Source organism: Chelmon rostratus, chromosome 8 (genome assembly GCF_017976325.1).
Source record: "Chelmon rostratus isolate fCheRos1 chromosome 8, fCheRos1.pri, whole genome shotgun sequence".
Lineage (NCBI taxonomy): Eukaryota > Metazoa > Chordata > Actinopteri > Chaetodontiformes > Chaetodontidae > Chelmon > Chelmon rostratus.
The window spans coordinates 10,011,339-10,029,774 of record NC_055665.1 but is presented as its reverse complement, the minus strand read 5'-3'; the positions used below and the strand labels follow the sequence as shown (position 1 = coordinate 10,029,774).

General features: G+C 40.5%; 1 protein-coding gene across 1 annotated transcript; it reads left to right on the top strand.

Moving 5' to 3' along the window:
* The first annotated feature begins 108 nt into the window (after window positions 1–108).
* On the top strand, window positions 109–15,946 carry gsk3ab (glycogen synthase kinase 3 alpha b). The gene is made up of 11 exons (XM_041942012.1): window positions 109–179; window positions 285–470; window positions 5,718–5,905; window positions 6,177–6,260; window positions 7,338–7,448; window positions 9,763–9,893; window positions 10,196–10,400; window positions 10,788–10,883; window positions 12,187–12,373; window positions 12,593–12,670; window positions 13,075–15,946. The coding sequence occupies exons 2-11, from the start codon at window positions 296–298 to the stop codon at window positions 13,140–13,142; spliced, it is 1,323 nt and encodes a 440-aa protein (XP_041797946.1). The 5' UTR covers window positions 109–179; window positions 285–295; the 3' UTR covers window positions 13,143–15,946.
* Window positions 15,947–18,436: the final 2,490 nt, after the last annotated feature.

Here is an 18,436-nt window from a genome sequence, read left to right as displayed (position 1 = left end):
TCGTAAATACGAAGTCAAATGTTCGTTAGTAGAGCAGTATGGCCTCGAAGCTCCCAACAACTCATTTTCCCATTAATCCTTGCGAGCTTTACGTCGTTGTGCGTCAACTCCCCAGTCCCCCCACCATCACCGTTCTACAGAGGAAGAAAGGGGGAGACGGGCAGCCTATACAGAACGCCGTAAGTGTAGTTTATTTTTGTATCAAATATTAAAACACTTACATATATAGCTTAAGTCTGTGTTGGTGTGGCTGCTCATAACGTTCAACCTTGCCCCGGCTTTAGTTCATACAAATATGAGCGGCAGCGGGCGGCCCAGGACCAGCTCATTCGCTGAGCCTCCCGGAGCTCCCGGATCCGCTGCAGCCGTTGCCGGATCAGCAGTAGCCGGTGGTAGCTCGACAGGAAAAACTGGGGCTTCACAAGCCAGTGGAAGCAGTTCGACGAGCTTTGGGAATTTGAAACTGCCTAGTAAGTATTGTTTTGTATTTCTATCATAAGCCCAATTTACACGATGTTACAAAGGCTCAGATTATGTGTTATATTTAAAGAAATGTGCGGGAGTGTGTTAATGTCGATCATTGTCGCGGAGCTAACCTTAGCCAACAAGCTGCTAGCTGGTTAGCTAACTTAAGTTAGCTGCCCAGCTAACGTTAGCTGTGTTTTTCATTAAGGAACCACTGCGATCAAGGGCTTTTATCGCATAGCTAACATTATCGTTAGCTGCTGGTGCCAAGCTTGGAACTAAGACGTTGATATTTCGACGATGAACAGCGTTATGTCAGTTTTTTCGGCAACATTACCTAGCCATTATTATTGCAGTGTAACCCAAGAATAAAGTTAGTGTTAGTCGACGTTCAAATATAATCTTCTTTAATATAAATGTGATAGCTAGCTAGCTTGCTAACGTTGGTAAAGAGTAGGTTGAAATTATATAGTCCAAGTTTTTAGGCGTCGTCCTCGGTTTAGCCAAAATAGGGTTACGTTAGTATACGTCGTGTGGTAGTCTGAAGAAATGGGAAGTGTTTTCGGGGAAAATCTACAAAAAATACAGTGTTTCAGCGATTTATTAAACAGTATATGGTAATGTATGTATACATGAAAGCATCTTCGTATCGGTTGTGTAGTGGAAATAGTGTTGCAAACATATTTTGCACAGCTGTGTCAGTACCCCTCAGGTGGAAGACAAGCCCTGAATTAGATTGCATTTCAGTACACTTTAGCCATCATCTCCTTAAGTAGGCTGTAGCACTTTCATTACCGCTTTGATGCTTGGACTGGAGCCACTGGTTTGCCACCAGCAAGTCCCACCAGTTGGTTTTGATGGTGTAATGACAAGAACTTGCAGAATATGTAGCTCTGCAGAGGTAGCGGATGGGTGAAGATCTGTATAGCTGGACAAGAGATATGCAGAAGTACAGAATGTGAGAGACAGATGAAAAAAAAATCATAGTTCATGTTTTAAACAGCATTTTCAAAATGGGACAAAAAAACTGTAGTTCTATGGGCCCTGACAGAAAATAATATGATGTTAATTAGTAGAACAGGTGAAATGATTAACAAGTAAAATGAATAAAAGTCAAGGCCCAAAGTTGATTCAGGCTGCTGTGTTTTAAACTTTTGCTGGAGTTATACATACAGTTACAATTAATACATACAGATTCCTCACCAGGTGATTCAACTCATTTACATCCATTGCTTTTGAATGTAAGATCACATTTTCCCTTGTTCAGTTTTCAGAATGTCTTAGTCTTGGTCATCAGGATCTGTGAATGCATTGTTCTTGTGTCAGAGGTTCCTGACCCTTGCAGAAACCCAAACAAAAGTGGTGCTTTAGACTACATTGATACTATGCTGGCTATATCTGAAAACATCTCTACATTTTCGGCAGACTAACCTGACTATTTTCTCAGCCAAAACTAAGTTCACTGGAACAGATAAATGTGGAAAGCCCAGGCTCATTTTTTAGCGTTCATTGGGAAAATTGAGCTTGAGGCAGGATGATGTCTGTCTTTTCAGAAGCAGTCAGATGCTGTGAAGCAGTAATTTAGATGGGCCACTTTCTGCTGCCTCTACTCTCTCGCTCTGATTCTGCCAGTGCTGCCACTCACACAATACTGATGTTGCCATTAACTTCTATTTACTGTTGTCATACTACTTGGCAACATATAATCGTGATTTGATCAGTGGTTTTATTGCAGTGAGGAATAGCTGTTTTGTTAACAGGTAGCATTAACAACCCAGGATTGAATCACTACTTTTAATTCATTCAGTTGCCTGACAACAGAAATATATGTCAGTAAATACTGTGCTTTGGCGATGATGAAAATTAAGCAAGAGGTGACAGAGACCAGCTGAGACGGACCAATAGAAGAGTAAAAAGGACAAGACTTTGTGGCAGTTACTGATGTAAATTGATTAGAACTGGCGTAACAAATATCAGTCAAAAGTCAATCTTTAGTCCTGGTATCATTTGAAATTGTAGAATCATGTTAAAGTCACTGGTTTTACGTGTTTTGAGTTACCCATGTTATTTTCCATGTCTGCCTACTTTTTTTTAAAATATTAAAATGTGCCTCTCTGCTAGTACTTACGCACTTTAAAATTATTCAGGTATTTTACTGGGATCTGTGAGTTATGACATGTTGTTACATCCTGTTATACCCCTTAAAATTGCAGTTGCTTCCTTCCTGCCATCAGATCTTGGACAGACACGCAAGTATTATTTGTAGCATTGTAAATGGTCAAGTGAAGAGATTCACTACTACTGATCTAGTGCTACTGGCCTTATTAAGTGGATTGGGTATCAGCGAGATGTGACCAATACACACAGCAAGCCCTGGCCTGACATCACGTTACATAAAAGCAAATGTAGGCACCGTCAATAGTTATTCTTTTAATGCATACTATGTGATTCTAATTGGCATCTGGTCAATTGAAGCATCATCTATTGTGCAGGCACCGATAGCTTTGGAGTGATTTATCCGAGCCACACCCTGTGTAAACCCCCCGTTATAGAATATCAGGCAAGGTACTGCCGTAACTCCTATAGGCCACTAATGTTTCTTGTAGTTTATCATGCAATTGCTGATCATTTTCTCAAGTTAAGTGTGGTTAAGTTTTACACTTAAAAACAAGCCTCAAGGTATAATTGCTTGTATGTGTGGGTGTGAAAAAAAAGCCACTCTGCTCATCCTTTTGCTCTTACTCATCAGGCTTTCATTGACGTATCAGAAACCAAAGCTGTTCACTGACAGCTGGGCAGAGTGCTCATTTTTGCATTCATTATTCAAGGGACTATCATGCCACAGCTGCTCCATATTTAATGTGCTCCCCTCTGACTTGTTTAAAAAGAGTGTGAAAGTGATGCTAAAAGGAAACACAGAGGACCAGTGTATTGTGGAGCTGGAATACAAGAATGTTGAGGAACCACACAAGGACTGATCTCAAAAGCTGAATATTTTCTGCTGACCTGAAGGTAGAGATCAGATCTAGGCCAATCATGTGGATGCTGTTTACTGATAAGCTTAAAAAAGTTTTCCCTGGAGAATAGAAAAAATAGAAAAGTATACACAGTTGTCATTTGTCATCAAAAATCAAGTGGAGATGGTATCTGATTTTGTAATTGTTAAAATCATTAAATGTTTCTTGTTGTATTTATACAGACAGAAACAGCAGGAGATCAAGTCAAATCAACTGTCTTGGTTTTTCATCAGTTAATGGGAGAGACCAAAATGCTTTATTGTCTGACTCCATTTTGAGACTGGGAGACCTACAAGAGATCAGGAGGGGTCCTGTTGAGACAGGCGAAGTGAGCAAGCCCAGGAAATGGTAGCACTTCTGGGTGTGCTACTGTCCACGCAATTTCATCACAGGCTCTGACAAGCCTTTTGGCAATGGGCCTCTTCTCTGCTGCTCTTACCCTCCCAGTGTCATTGCTTCTGGTGCCGATTTGTCAAATCAGTCTTGGCCCAACACGTGCACAGGCCTAAAACACTGTGCAGCGAGTTGACCCTAACTAGAGCTGTCAGTTACTGGTAGATCTTGATCATCTCACTTTGCCTGATTTCCACAAGGTCAAACATGAGCCTGACGGTGACTGGCGGCCTGACTGTACTCCTTCCTTCCTGTAAAATCCTTTGTAATACAAGCACTAGTGTTCTCACTTCTCCCTCTTAGCCATACATAATGCGATCTGTGTGTAGTGGCCATTGTACTATATTTAAGGCAACTTAATCAGCAAAGCATCTTAGTTTTGACTCGTGTTCCGTTTAATGCAATCCATCTTTGTTGTGAATCTGACCAGTGTACTGTATTTATAAGTCCTGGAAGTAGTAAACAAGGGTTTCTGTGAAGATTTAGATCATAAGAAGTGATCATTATCTACAAGTTCTCAGCCTAGACTTGATGTCCTGTTCCAAGTGACATGATGTCACACTATATAACATGCTTCAGCAATGTCAAAAGTTTGTTTCAAATGGATGTTTGGCAGACTTCTCTATGTTTTTCTAACACCACATTGTACCCAGACATCTGTATCCATACATACTAAAACTTTCCATACAGCAAAGTCACTTGTTGCAAATAATATAAGATTATGTACCTGCATTTTATCTCATGAAGCAAACATAATAGCTAATATAGACATAACCATAGCCTAGTTCACCCATAGCACACTATTCAAAATGGATATCTAAATGTTGTATGAACTTCAGGACTACCATCTGTAACATGATGATAACATCAAAAAAATATCAAATACAACTATGTGTTTAACTGGCTCTTACACAGGGATTACATTGACTCATTCCCAGGGTATATCTACTGTATATTATTGGAATGTAGACAGGAAGGTAAATTGTAGAGGCCCTGAGATGGAATTGTCAGCGAGACTGTGATGCCATATTCAGACGGACAAATGTGACTTGACCTGGCTTTATGACTCTTGACCCGAACCAATGTTAAACCTTTGTTAAACATGGCTTGCAGTGCGCTGCTCTGGGCACTTAAATTTTTGGTTTGAATATAATATTACGGGAGTTTAAACAACATTTAGCCTATTTCCCAAAAATTAGCCATAAGCGGAGGAATTAGGCGAGTGAAGCAAAGAAGCCAGCGGTGTGGAAAAACAAGCTTCTTTTATGGGTTCATTTATTTGTCAATTACATACTTAAAATTGTATTTTAGCAGTAATATGTTTGGAATACTGTTGTAGACTGGAGTCGTAATCGTGACAACAAAGGATTCGTCTTTGATAGCAGTCAAAGCTGTTTGATGTGGCTGGGTTAGACCTGCATCATGTGTGTTTCCAGTATGAAAGGGGTTTATGCTAGTTTCATGCAGGGGAAGTAGCAGGAAAATATTGTGGAAAGTATCAGGAGCTCATTATGAGCTAGTAGAGTGTGTCTGGGGAGGCACCACATAGGTCACATCCATTTAGAGACGGAAGGAGTCCTTGTTGATGTTTAACGTCTCTCTCTTAGGGACACTGGTTTAAAGGCTGAACTGCCGAGGGTTGTTTCTCACATGTCTAAACATCTTATGCATGAAAAAGGGTGTTTTTAATGCTTTTTAAGGTTTCATTACAGTATGTTTGCATGTTAAATCATTCTAACATTAGATATGTAAATTTGGTGTGAAGCCTTAGTGCATTCCCTGACAGGGACATGTTCCTTTCAGGATCGCTCTAACAAGGTGTGTTTGTGCTCTCATCCACAGGAGACAGTGGCAAAGTGACGACGGTGGTCGCCACACCCGGCCAGGGCCCCGATCGCCCACAGGAAGTGTCTTACACAGACATAAAGGTTATAGGAAATGGCTCCTTTGGAGTGGTCTACCAGGCTCGTCTCATCGACAGCCAGGAGATGGTGGCAATTAAGAAAGTTCTCCAAGACAAGAGGTTTAAGGTATGCTTAGACAGGCTTGCTTGGTCAGATAATTACAGTGAAGCAGAAAGCTTTAAATAGGAACTTTGCATCTACAAAGAAGCTTGTGGTGGCCTTTGGTTGAAGCAAATGACTTGATGTGTATTTTTTTTTTTTTTTTAAATCATTGCTCTTTCACTCTGTGGATTAGAATATGATGTTCTTCAGTAATTGTCCTGAATTAAGAGTTGTGTCAATTTAAGAGTTCACAATGCATGTCTTTCCATTTTCCTTTTTGCTTTCTTCATTGCAGAATAGAGAGCTGCAAATTATGAGGAAATTGGACCACTGCAACATTGTGAGGCTACGTTATTTCTTCTACTCCAGTGGAGAGAAGGTGTGTATGCACATGACGTTTTATGTTGCAGGAATCAAGTTTCTAGATGAAGCACTCTGCCTCCACACCCAGCCATTTAATGGTGCATTCGTGAACGATGATTCATTGACATGTTTTAGACAAGTTGATGTTGGTCTTTATTGTACATTAAATTCCCTCTTGTTACTCTAACTTTTAAGGGTCCAGGCACTTTTGCTGAATTGCTCAGATAATTATAGTGGTTTTGCTTTTGCCCTGAATGTGTCTTCATCTGAGAAAACGAAAGCTATATCAGCCAAACTTAGCAGATAGGTTCAGCATCACTCACAACTCAAGTAACAAAAAGTACGTCTGACAACATGGTGGCACAGTGGCAAGCAAGTAAACCCTTTGGGTCCATAACCTCTGAAGTGTACCGTATGCTGTAGAAACAAAATATTTGTGTCCTTGGAGCCCTCACATCAAGATGGGTTTTTGTATGTAAGCCACGTGCAATGGTGCATACTGCCTTATGTGCCAAATTCCATAGCAATTGAATCTGCACACAAGTCATTGTATTTTAACTCTGCCAAAGTGAAGTGCTGAAATTAATGTTGCTTATTTTGTTATGAACGAATCTGTAGTTTTTTTAATTAAGTCTTACATTGGAGTCAATGAGCCTGAATGTCCTCCCTTGTATTGGAGTCAGACATTGTTTACATACTATTGTGTTTTAGCACTGTTTACCCTGGCAGGTTAATCAACAGTGTTTACTCAAAATAATAAATGTGTTTTATTACTTACAAAGCATAAATGTGTCAAGCAGCTGCATCAACTGAAATTCCTTTATTTAGTTGTTTACATCAAATATTCAATTAGGATAAAAAGTGTAAAAAGCATAAGATGAATGTTCCACTCCGCTATCATTGTTCTTCTAAAAGCCATCTTAAATCATATGATCACAGTAATTATTTTTGGTTTACTTACTCACCATGTGTGCTCCAACATATAATAATAGATTGGTTTATATATGGCATAACATCAAATTTAAGGTACTTTATATTTCACTTTCCACCTCTAACTAAACCATCCTCTCTCCTTTTCCCCCCCTCCTTCCAGAAAGATGAGGTGTATTTGAATCTGGTGCTGGACTATGTCCCTGAGACAGTGTACAGGGTGGCTCGGCACTTCAACAAGGCCAAGACCACCATCCCCATCATCTATGTTAAGGTGGGTAGACCCAACACATGCTCACACACACACACACACACACAGATCTGGCTGTGCCCCTGGGCCTTTTTCCCACACTGCTTCCACTATGTCACCCTAGGCATCAAAAGATTAATTCCGGTCAGTTTTTCAGGGATTACATATGTACTTCATTTGTATCGTAAGTGAAAATTGCTGTTATAATCTTAAAGGAAAAGAAACGTCTGGTCTTTCTTACAGCAAACAAACATACATTCACAATGCTTACAGAGGTTATGTTTTCACCCCTGTCTGTTTATCTTAAAAATGCTGAGAATGGAAATTGGGTTCATTTTGGCAATGATGTGATGTGTTATGATGCTGCATTCGTTTGTTTTTGGGAAGCCCTGATTTACGGGCCACCAAACAGCATTGCCTTCATGTGCTGTTTTGTAGAAAACACACAGAAGACAAGCAAATCCAGTATGATCTGTTAGAAAGGCGGCTACTTTGCAAGTTGGAAGAATTGTTCATCTTTTGGCAGAGATCTGTGCTTTTGAGGTTTGAAGTGTACTACTGTAAATTTTAATTTGAAAAAGATGAGGTGATTTGTACTTTTGTGATTTTTAGTCAGTGGTTTCCTTGGCAGATCATTGTGTTGAATAATAAAAGGGATGAGATTTACATATTTCATCCTAGCAATTTTTAAAGAAATTCAGTGGAAACTGAAAGTTGCTCAGTAATTGCCCGTGGATGTAGTAAACAGCCAAGTGTTTTCCTGTTTGTTTTTCACAGACAGCTCACTGTTTAAGGATTATGAAAGCAGAAAGGGAAAGATGGTCCCATGGGAATTAATCTGTTTGCAATACAGTTGGTTCCCTGTCTAAATGTGTGTGTGCGCGTGTGCGTGAGTACAGTGTCTGTAGCAGCTGAGAGGACATTATAGCTGTCTCATGGCCCATTTCCCTACCTCAGCCTGCTGCTCCCCCGTGGCTTTGAGATGCATACTGATCTCTCTCTCTCTCACAATCTTTCTCTCTCCTCTGCCATCCCTCCATCCTCCAGCGACACACTTTTATCACTGCACGCCTGGGGTCGTCCTTTCTCCCTCCCTGTCCCCTGAAACTCATTTTTTGCTACATCTCTCATCATTTCCCTCTTCCTCACCCCTCTCCATCTCTGCCCCCTTTTTACCCATCATCTCTCTTTCCTCAGTCATCTTGTTCATAATCATTTTGTAATCTGTGGCCAGCCTGCTGTCACTTCATCACGGGGGTAATAATGATGATAACGGTGATGTAGACAATGATTTGTCATATTAAGATGCTTACCGTCTGCATTCCACAGACACATTAAATGGGTGCAGACTTAACCGTGTGAGCAATTTTGATTTGAGAATGGCACCATTGACTGAGGATGTGAATACAAATGTCAATAGGGGTTGGATTAGGAGTAGTAGTTGCACATCCTCAGGGATAATTCTTTACCCCTATGTATGGTGTGTTGCAGAAACACACCGCTGCAGGCTGCATCAAGCACCGCACAGGTGCTTCTTTTAACATTCGCCTATTCAGTGTACCCACAAACAAAATTAGGGCATATGTAGAAGGACATGATTAAAACCTGTACAGACACGTGTGTTCCAGTCCTTAGAAAATAAATTGTATCTCCTTGTGATAGTCCCTAAAAGAGCAAGATGGTGTGTACATTTTTTAAGGTTAGCTAGACCATAGTTCAGTAGTTCCCAAACTTTTTGGCTTGTGATCCCTCTGAGGTGTAAGTCTGTGTATATCAACAGATTGTAAAGAGTGACTGTCTACTCAAAGATTTTCACAAGAAATTTGCAACAATGCAACAAGTATGAAAAATCGATGGGATTATATTTTTTATTCTTTCCTGTATCATTAATTATCCTGCCTTGCCTCTGATTTATTTTGTGAAGCATTTCGCATTTACGAAAACTTGAATGAACTTGCATGAATTTAGTCATATATATATATACTGCTGGGAAGTACTGAAGAAAATGTGATCTGAAATCTAGGCTGTATTGTCCCCAGTTGTTTTCCATCATACTTTCATACTATGGCTGGTATGATCATGAAACAGGTATTAAAATGCATTCTTTGCTAACCTTGTGGAAACCCTGATTGAAGCTAGGGCACTGCCCCTGAGTCATGAATCACCTGACGAAACATGAGAACAGGGAAAAGACGTGACAACAGTGAACTTGGATGTCCTCAAATACTCTTTTGCTTTGCTTGTTGCAAAGCTGTTGCTTCTAGGATTATCTGTATGTTTCTGTCTAAGTTGTTAAACACTGTTGGGCATCATGTCGACCCTCTTTGTCGCCCCTCAGGTGTACATGTACCAGCTGTTCCGCAGCCTGGCATATATCCATTCCCAGGGCGTGTGTCACAGAGACATCAAGCCGCAGAACCTCCTGGTGGACCCAGAGACAGCCATCCTCAAACTCTGTGACTTTGGCAGGTTAGTACCAGACACTGCCTCAGGGCGTCTCTGTCTGTCTTCATCATTCTTTCCATAGTTGTGACTGTCTACGTCTCAGCGTGCATGTTTAGTTGGCTGTCTGTTTCTGTAGCCATCTCATTCTGATTCTTGACTTTCCCTGTAGTTGATATAGTTGATATGTCTTCTTACCTCTCACTCTTGGTAGCTTACGTGCTGTGTTTTGTGAAAACAAACACACTGAGAAATGAACATTCATGTTGACTGGTGCACACCTCCTAAACTGTCTTCTTCTGCTTCATCTTGCCTTTACCATGTTTTAGTGCAAAGATGCTTGTTCGGGGGGAGCCAAATGTGTCCTATATCTGCTCACGGTACTATCGTGCCCCAGAGCTCATCTTTGGTGCCACCGACTACACGTCCAACATTGACATCTGGTCAGCCGGCTGTGTGCTGGCTGAGCTGCTGCTGGGCCAGCCCATCTTCCCTGGGGACAGTGGTGTGGACCAGCTAGTAGAGATCATCAAGGTACAGTGGGGGAAATGCAAACAGTGCCCAAAAGCCAAATGACATGCCACTAGATGAAAAGAGAAATGGTATAAAGGTTAGAATTGAAAGGACCATCAGTTCACACATTGAAGAAGAAACTGTTCAGAATTTATAAGAACTAAGGAAAAAAAGGTTTATGCTGCATACATACATGCATGCTACCTCACCACTCAATGTATGTGTGTACATAGATTTCTGTATAGTATCTAAATACAGGTATTGTTAAACAGACACCAGTACATCCAGAAGCAATGTAAGCTGTACACTTCATATAACAAAGGATATTTGTGTTATCATCTACACTGACAGTAGTGGAAGGGGGTCATTAATATTAATAACTAATAACTTTTCACCCTTGTTTGCCAGGTTCTGGGGACACCAACAAGGGAGCAGATCCGGGAGATGAACCCTAACTACACAGAGTTCAAATTCCCACAGATCAAAGCACACCCTTGGACAAAGGTATGTTAGCAGTCATCTGAAGATCATTGAAAGATTTTATGCCAGGATCAGACTATGCAAATCTAGCCTGATTTTAAGACTATTATGTTCTGGGCGACCAACTGACCACCGTTAAAGGGGGGGGGGGAGGTTAGTCTTATCCCAGTATTAGTGTTTATATCTCTCTGAAATATTTTTTTGCCTTTGTGAGATGAGAGAATGAAAGAGCAAAATACTGTTTTAGAAACTAGATTTTGATTAGTTTGTGTTCGCATTCACAGCATGTCAACTTGTGTGTTTTAATTTTAGACATTAGTCCACATTTATTTGCAATCTTAAGAATTTGGTATTTTTTTCAAAAGTAAAGCTGCTTTTAGACAGAGAGCGGCTGTTGCTGTCCCTGGCAATGTCAGTGTTTAGTATTTTGAATCGACAGCTGCAAGGCTCCTCCACCCTGTCTTCCAGCTACTGGCTGTACCAGCCTGTAGGCTACCCTATAGGCTACTGCCATCTGCTTAGTATGAGCTCACCAAATAGTTAAATAGGGTGGGTTGCAGCTTTAAAATATTGGAAATCAAGAACAATATGACAAGATGAATCGAGCAAGTTTTTGATAACTAGTATCCTAAACGTTGTTTTTTTTTTAAATTGTTTTGTTTTTTGTCCAGACCAAACAATCAGACTTTGAAGCTGAAGCTCCAATATGTCTTTCTTTACTGATTTGTCTGTTCATCTCTGCTCTTTAGGTGGTTTAGAATTTAGGGAACTTCGATTGTTGACATGGTCATAGAGCCAGCTGCCTTAGTAAGGTGTAAAAGTTGCACCGTTGTCCCTCTCCTCGCTGTTACCATCATGTTAAAATATTTTCAAATAACGCAAGGGGCAGCAACTGCCTGCTGACTTAATCAGGGATGTGCCATATTGTCCACAATTGTTTCAGAATAGTTTTTTAATATGCTAAAAAAAAATCAGATTGTGATAATAGCAGTATTCTGTGTTGCTAATGTAATGACATCATACTGTAATGCACAGCAACAGCAAACATGGCTGAAAGTGATCCATGGTGGAGGAGTTAGTTCCAAAAAGAGGAGTAACTGCAGTAGTGTGAAACTGGTTTGGTCACAAAAGATAAGACGTACAAGAAACCACAGTAATATGTATGAAGAGCAGTGAGACTGTAACAACAGAAGGGGCAATACAACCATCTTATTCTACCACTTCACACAGAAGCACCCAGTCTTGGATTGACACGAACCCAAATTCCTCTTCAGAGTATGTTAATACAGAACCCTGAATTTCTTTGCCACATCTTTCCTCCTGTCAGGTGTTTAAGCCTCGTACCCCACCAGAGGCTATTGCCCTCTGCTCTCGACTGCTGGAATATACGCCGGTGACCAGGCTGTCTCCTCTGGAGGCATGTGCACACGCCTTCTTCGATGAGCTGCGTCAGCCCAACACCCGCCTCCCCAGCGGACGAGAACTGCCGCTCCTCTTCAACTTCAGTCCCGTCGGTAAGTTTGCCTCCCTGCCCTTGTTTTGTTTTTGTTTTTTTGTTTTTTTCCCTTTTTCACTCTGTGTTTCCTGTTTTTTGTTGTTGTTGTTGTTTGTTTTTTTTCCTCGCATGACCTTCCCTTAGATGTTCATGCTTGGTTGTCATGTTATTGCACTTGAACTGTTTTATGTGTAATTAAACATTTGTTTAAACTTTTGGCCTTTTTTTGCTCTCTCAGAGCTGTCTATCCAGCCCCAGTTGAACTCCACACTCATTCCTCCTCACGCTCGTGCACAGACATCGCCTGCCTCACATGGTATGTATCACATACTTTTTTGATGCTTTCTTTGTCATTGAGAGACTGTACTGAGGAAGGGTATATAATTGGCTCTATGTCCTTGGAGCAACACTGTATTTGGATTATCCAATGATACTTAACTATCAGTTTCCAAAAAGTAGTGTGTGCATTTATTGCATATACAACCCTAGTTTGAACTCTGAACCATTTTAATTTTAATTTGACATTCAGTGTCAGTGGACTGCTTTTCAGACTTTTACTATACTTAATACTAAATATTACATAAAATTATATTTAATTTTAGTCACGTTACGATCACTCCATTGACATATCTGCACTGAATTATCTACCAAAAAAATGAATTCTTTCTGTAAGATGACCTTTGTGATGGTGACAAGTGTGCTCCCTCTCTCCCCCTACAGAGGGCAGTGTGTCAGACAGTTCCGCCCAGCCCAGCTCAGCACCTGGATCCATCAACAACAGCACCTGAGCATCCATCCCTCTGTCCTTTCTTTTTATCTTCCCCATTTTCCTTTTCTCTCCTCTGCTCTCCTCCCTCTCAACCTTCCTCCTGGCTCCAAACCCATAAGACAAAGCAGAAATACCCACATAAACACTCAGCATTGCTATTTTCCCTGAATTTTAACCATTTCCAATAGAAAGCAATTTCTTTGGGTCCTAGCTTCAGGAAGGTGTTGTTTTAAAGACATTTTAGTAGCTATGCTCCAGGCATGATATAAGCTGCAGTTCTAAGTCCATGGTGGCCCTTGTCTGGCCTGTTAGAATAAAGAAACTTTACATTGGTTGGGTAGGATGTTTGGGAGATGAGATGGGGGGTTGTACATGTTATATGGATTTTCTGTATTATAATCTACAGTTGACTTTTATCCCTTTTTATGTTCATTTTATTTGCATTTGCTACTTTTATGTGTGGCCGTGGTGCCATCGAATGGAGTCCTGATTGGCTTTGGAGTTGAGAAAGAGGGCCACGTGTAAGGCCTGACTAATATTGACAATCATCCTTAGTAGGGTTAAAAATAGCATGTACTGTACAGTGTTTGATGCATACAGCCCACTGTATACATTAGTGGCTTTTGTGTCACTTTCTGCCCTGAGCTGTACTCCAGTTGTTGTCAGTTCACTCAACCCAATGTGAACCAAGGTGAGGGTTTTTTAAAATCTCCTAGTTTGATACCAGACAGAACATATTGGCTAATATTGTCCATGTCGTTTTAGATGAGAGGTGGTTTTAGATTTTATTACAAAGTGGGGCACCACAGCCTGTCTTTACAGTTCCTTTCGACTATTTGCTCCTCAATTGCCTTTTATGTGAATGAGAGGGAGCTTTATACGAGCAGAGTGCACATCTTCAGTTTCTTCGGTATAAGCTCATGTTTTCTTTGGTTAAGCTGGAAACCAATCGTTTCACGTTAATTCTCAAGTGAATATTGCACATCTTCAGAGGGAGTAGAGGGAAAACAAAGGGGCCAGTTATGTGTACTATCCAGCTGTTAACATAACTTATAACATAACTTACACAGAGGGAGTCGTTGGTGAGGGGCTCCAGTTGCATCTAATACAGAAGCCTCAATGTCTCTCATGTCATAAACACAGTTGCCTAGCACTGTGGGGTAAATGATCACCTCATTAATTATGTCACTTTACGCTGTTAAGTTTGATATCAGCTTGATAATATGTAAGAATGCAGAGGGCACAGAGAGACTACTGGTTGCTTTCACGGCTCACTGGGCTCGTCCTCGTCATTTCAGCTAGTATTCACGGTTATTGTTTGTGCAGGGGTAAGACTGAACAGGTTTAGTTTGGTTTGTGAGAGAGATTTGTCTATCCCTCTTTGCCCCTTGCCTGACAGCCTGCCTGTGATGCTCATATCGTGTTCTTCTTGTCCTGTGATGGCAGCAGGAACTGATCTTGGAATGATTTACGACAGTTGACTGTCGGCATGGTTTAGTTTTCTTTCTTCCATCACGCATATGCGCATGTTCAGCCCGAGTTGACCACACTATATTGCTTCCACTAATCTCAGTAATAATCTGACCAGAAACGATGCTAAAACCCAACAGCTTTTGGAGCCTTCCCTTCCATTCCTTTTTGTCCTCATCCCTCTGCCTTCTGCTTCCCTCTTTCCTCCTTTTTTCACTGCTAAACTGTAAATATCAAGTACCTTTTATTTTATTTTGTTATTTTTGTTATTATTGTTATTATATTGTTGTTCTTGTAATTTTTTTTCTCTAGTAGACCGGTGCAGCAGCGGCCGGGCTGTTTATCCTCAGTCGCAGTCTGTAAATACGATTTCATTTCAGTCCCTGGTTCAGGAGGGGAAAAACAGAACAAAATGTTTCATTTTTATTCTCTCTCCCTCCATTTCTCTCTTCACAACTTTCTCTTTTCCCCCATAAATGTTGTCATAAATGTTTTATTTATTGTATTGTGTTTTTTGGCAGGGGTTGGGGGATCTTTTCTTTTCCACTGGGGTGGTAAAATTGAGGGATAAGAGTCTTTTTTTTTTTTCTTCCAAATGTTAGTCCAGCAATGTCACATGGCAAAGTGATTTCACATCCAAGATACTGTTCTCAAATCCAGACGATGGTGTGTGTTCTCCACTCTGTGGTCTTGTATGTGTGGTGCACATGCTAGCCAACAGGTGGAACTCCAGTTTTTCATTTAACTTCATTGTGAAGGGAATGTTACAAACTTCTGGATCTATGGGGTCGTGGGAGGGAGTCACAGATCTGTGTGTGTGTGTGTGTGTGTGTGTGTGTGTGTGTGTGCGTGTGCGTGCATGTGCGCATGTGTGTCTGGAGGAAAGGGGAAATAATGAATCTGTCCATTGACATGTATCATCTCCTGTGTCTAACCATCTCCTGTTTTCACTTACTGTGTGATGTCTGAGTGTAACAGGTTCGACCTGTTCGTACAGTGTGTCTGCTCCACAGATACTTGATGAGTTTCTTGAGCACAGCTGCAGGGAATGCATGTGTGTCTGTATGTGCGCTGACAGACCATGGACATTTTTCTCAGTACTCCTGACTCTTCCCTAAACGAAGAGCTGACTAAATGTGCTATTTTAATGTTTGTTTTTTTCCATCCTCCGATCTGTCACACTTCTTTTTTTAATTTGCTGTGACCCTGCTATTTTATCACCCTTGTCTGGGGGTTAAATGTGATGGTTGGGGAACAGGATGATTGGATAAAGGAGATGATGAAGAGAGGGAAGAAGGGAGAGAGACAGTTTTTGTTTGTTGGTATAAATAATTAAACTCATTAATAAAGTGATGAAACTGTTCTTGTCTCACATTCATGACTGAATTATACCTGAATAATTGAGCCATGTTTACATGAGGATACAGTCACATTAATTATAATTTAATTGGAAGTTTGCATGGGATGGTCCTTATTACCTGATCTTGAGGACTTGTCTTCAAGAGGGGCCCCTACATCTTATTTTACATTCATTTTTGCCATTTTATTGTTTTATGTAGCGTGTTCCTAGATTAATGACCACACAGCATTTCTCGGCTGAAGTATAGTGATCAAGTATCACCAAGGTGGAATTTCGTAGCCAGTAATGATAACCCATTGTGTGTTGTGGCTGTTGATATACAGTAACAGACAATGTGACTGTCGCAACTGCAAAAATGGAAAGAGGATGTGGGTAACTAAGAGCCAAGCAGCTGCCTTTTGCCCCAAGGACTCCGAACAGGTTAATCTAGCCTTGGTGCAACATAATACCTGGACAAAGTAACGAATTCTGTACTCAGATGTTGTTCTTAGTGTGCTTTTTTTCTTTTTTTTCTTTAGAAACCTATAAGGGTTTTATAAGGTACTACAGTGAATGAAACTACCCAGAAAACATGGAATAATTTGAATTAGTTCCACCTCAACCAGATTTGACACATATGAAAAATTATGTGTATATACAATAATAATAATATATAGTGATATAACACTGGCGTCAGCCTTTCTGCTACATAATGAGTACTTTTGATGTTCTAGGTACATTTATCTTACATTACTGCTGAATGTTCACCTAAGTAACATTTTGAATGTAGGACTTGTAACAGTATTTTCACATTGTGGTGCAGTACTATCAGATAAGTGAAGGATTTGAGTACTTATTCATCCCCTGCAGAAGGAATTGGTAAGGAAACATGCCAGTGAAGTGAAGATGCATGTAATAAAACAGATGATGCTGAGCTGATGAGAGGCCTTGAGATTATGTTGTATAATTATGGCTGACAGAACCGAGCCATTATCTCTTCCCGCTGGTAACTCAGGATGCAGTCTGTTTTCAGTCTTACGTCACAATGAAGAACAGCGTGATGAGGCTAAGAACAAATGCTGACTGTGTTCAGCGGAGGTGTGAGCTGAGCTTTCTCTCTCTCTCTCACTCACTCTCTCTCTCTTGAAGGAGTGCTGTTTTTCGTCTGGATACTTTCCAGTTTCTAGGCTTCTTTTAATGATGTGCAAATCTACCATTTCCATTACAACAAATGTTAATAACTATTTGTGCTGAATATAACGCAGCACTCACTGAACGTACTTTGGTGTGGATTTTTGAATGTGCAGAGCATTATAAACTTGCTTATCAGGTGTTAGTCATAGGATTTACTTTAGCTTTGAATGAAACCTTTTTCATGGAGGGATTAATGAAATGAAGCTCTCTTATGATCCGCAGTGGAGTCGGGTGGATCAGTGAACTCTGGAAGGGACCATTTGGAGAATGACGAAATCAGAACGGTTGTTATGGGAACCATGCTGTTGCAAATGTCAGTGAAAATGTTTTTGACCTTGACTGATGAAATCTTGCACTTCCACAGTTTGATTATATCAGACGTGTGAACAGAAGGGGGCTGGCTCATGGACAATCAACATGCTGGTATTCACAGTGTTTTGTAATGTGTCTTTCAGTGACTTTTATTCACTATCTCGCTTTTTTGACATGGTCTCACTTTTGTTAGTTTAGTAAGATAACCGAGCATCACATTGAATTCGGCTCTCATTTGGCTCCAGGACTTCAAGGCCCTTCATCTCAAACACGTTCGAATAACTTCATGGCTTTTGAACAAGGACCAGGGAAGTCTCTCCCACACAATTGTCTCTCAGAGCGACTCAAATGTTTCATTCAGACCAGAATCTGCCGTTCACAAAAGGAGAGCAGGATTTAATGAAGTCTCAGGGTGTCCATGAACTTCCTTCTTTTGTCTTTCTCCGTGTTCAGTAGAAAATATTTATAGACTCTGGCGGAACCTTTGCTGCCCGCCGCATGACTAAAATTTCTTGCTTAACTTTAAGGCTGGCCCTTAGGTTCACCTCACATAAATTAATACTCTGTCCTTGTATGACCTGGCCCAGGCCTTGGTCTCTATTCATAAACATGAACTGAAGGTCTTGACATTTTGCATCATTGTGTGATCATTTTTGAAGAATGATTTCAGTTTGCAAAATATTGATGAACTTGTAGGCAGAAGAAATCCTGTGGTACTTGACTTACGTTTGTTATTTCTGAAGGATTTTGTAGTTTCTTATATTTTCTCCAACTGAACTATGACACAAGTTATTTTAATCATTCTAATTGGTTTCTATTGAACATTGTCTGTCCATAGTGTGTAGTTTTAACTGACATGTTTACATTCGTGGCACACTTGTTCACAGGTCTTCATTAGTGTAATTATATGTATTTCAAGTTCGAGACGTAGAACATACATGACCTAACAATGACAGTATGTGAGCAAAAAGGAAGGAAAAAACATAACATGTATATGT

Bases quoted from the DNA above. Each gene is read 5' to 3' on its own strand.
- gsk3ab (XM_041942012.1), top strand. From the start codon at position 296: ATGAGCGGCAGCGGGCGGCCCAGGACCAGCTCATTCGCTGAGCCTCCC. The intron at 471-5,717 runs GTAAGTATTGTT...TCTCATCCACAG, and splicing joins TGGGAATTTGAAACTGCCTA to GAGACAGTGGCAAAGTGACG. The intron at 10,884-12,186 runs GTATGTTAGCAG...TCCTCCTGTCAG, and splicing joins AAGCACACCCTTGGACAAAG to GTGTTTAAGCCTCGTACCCC.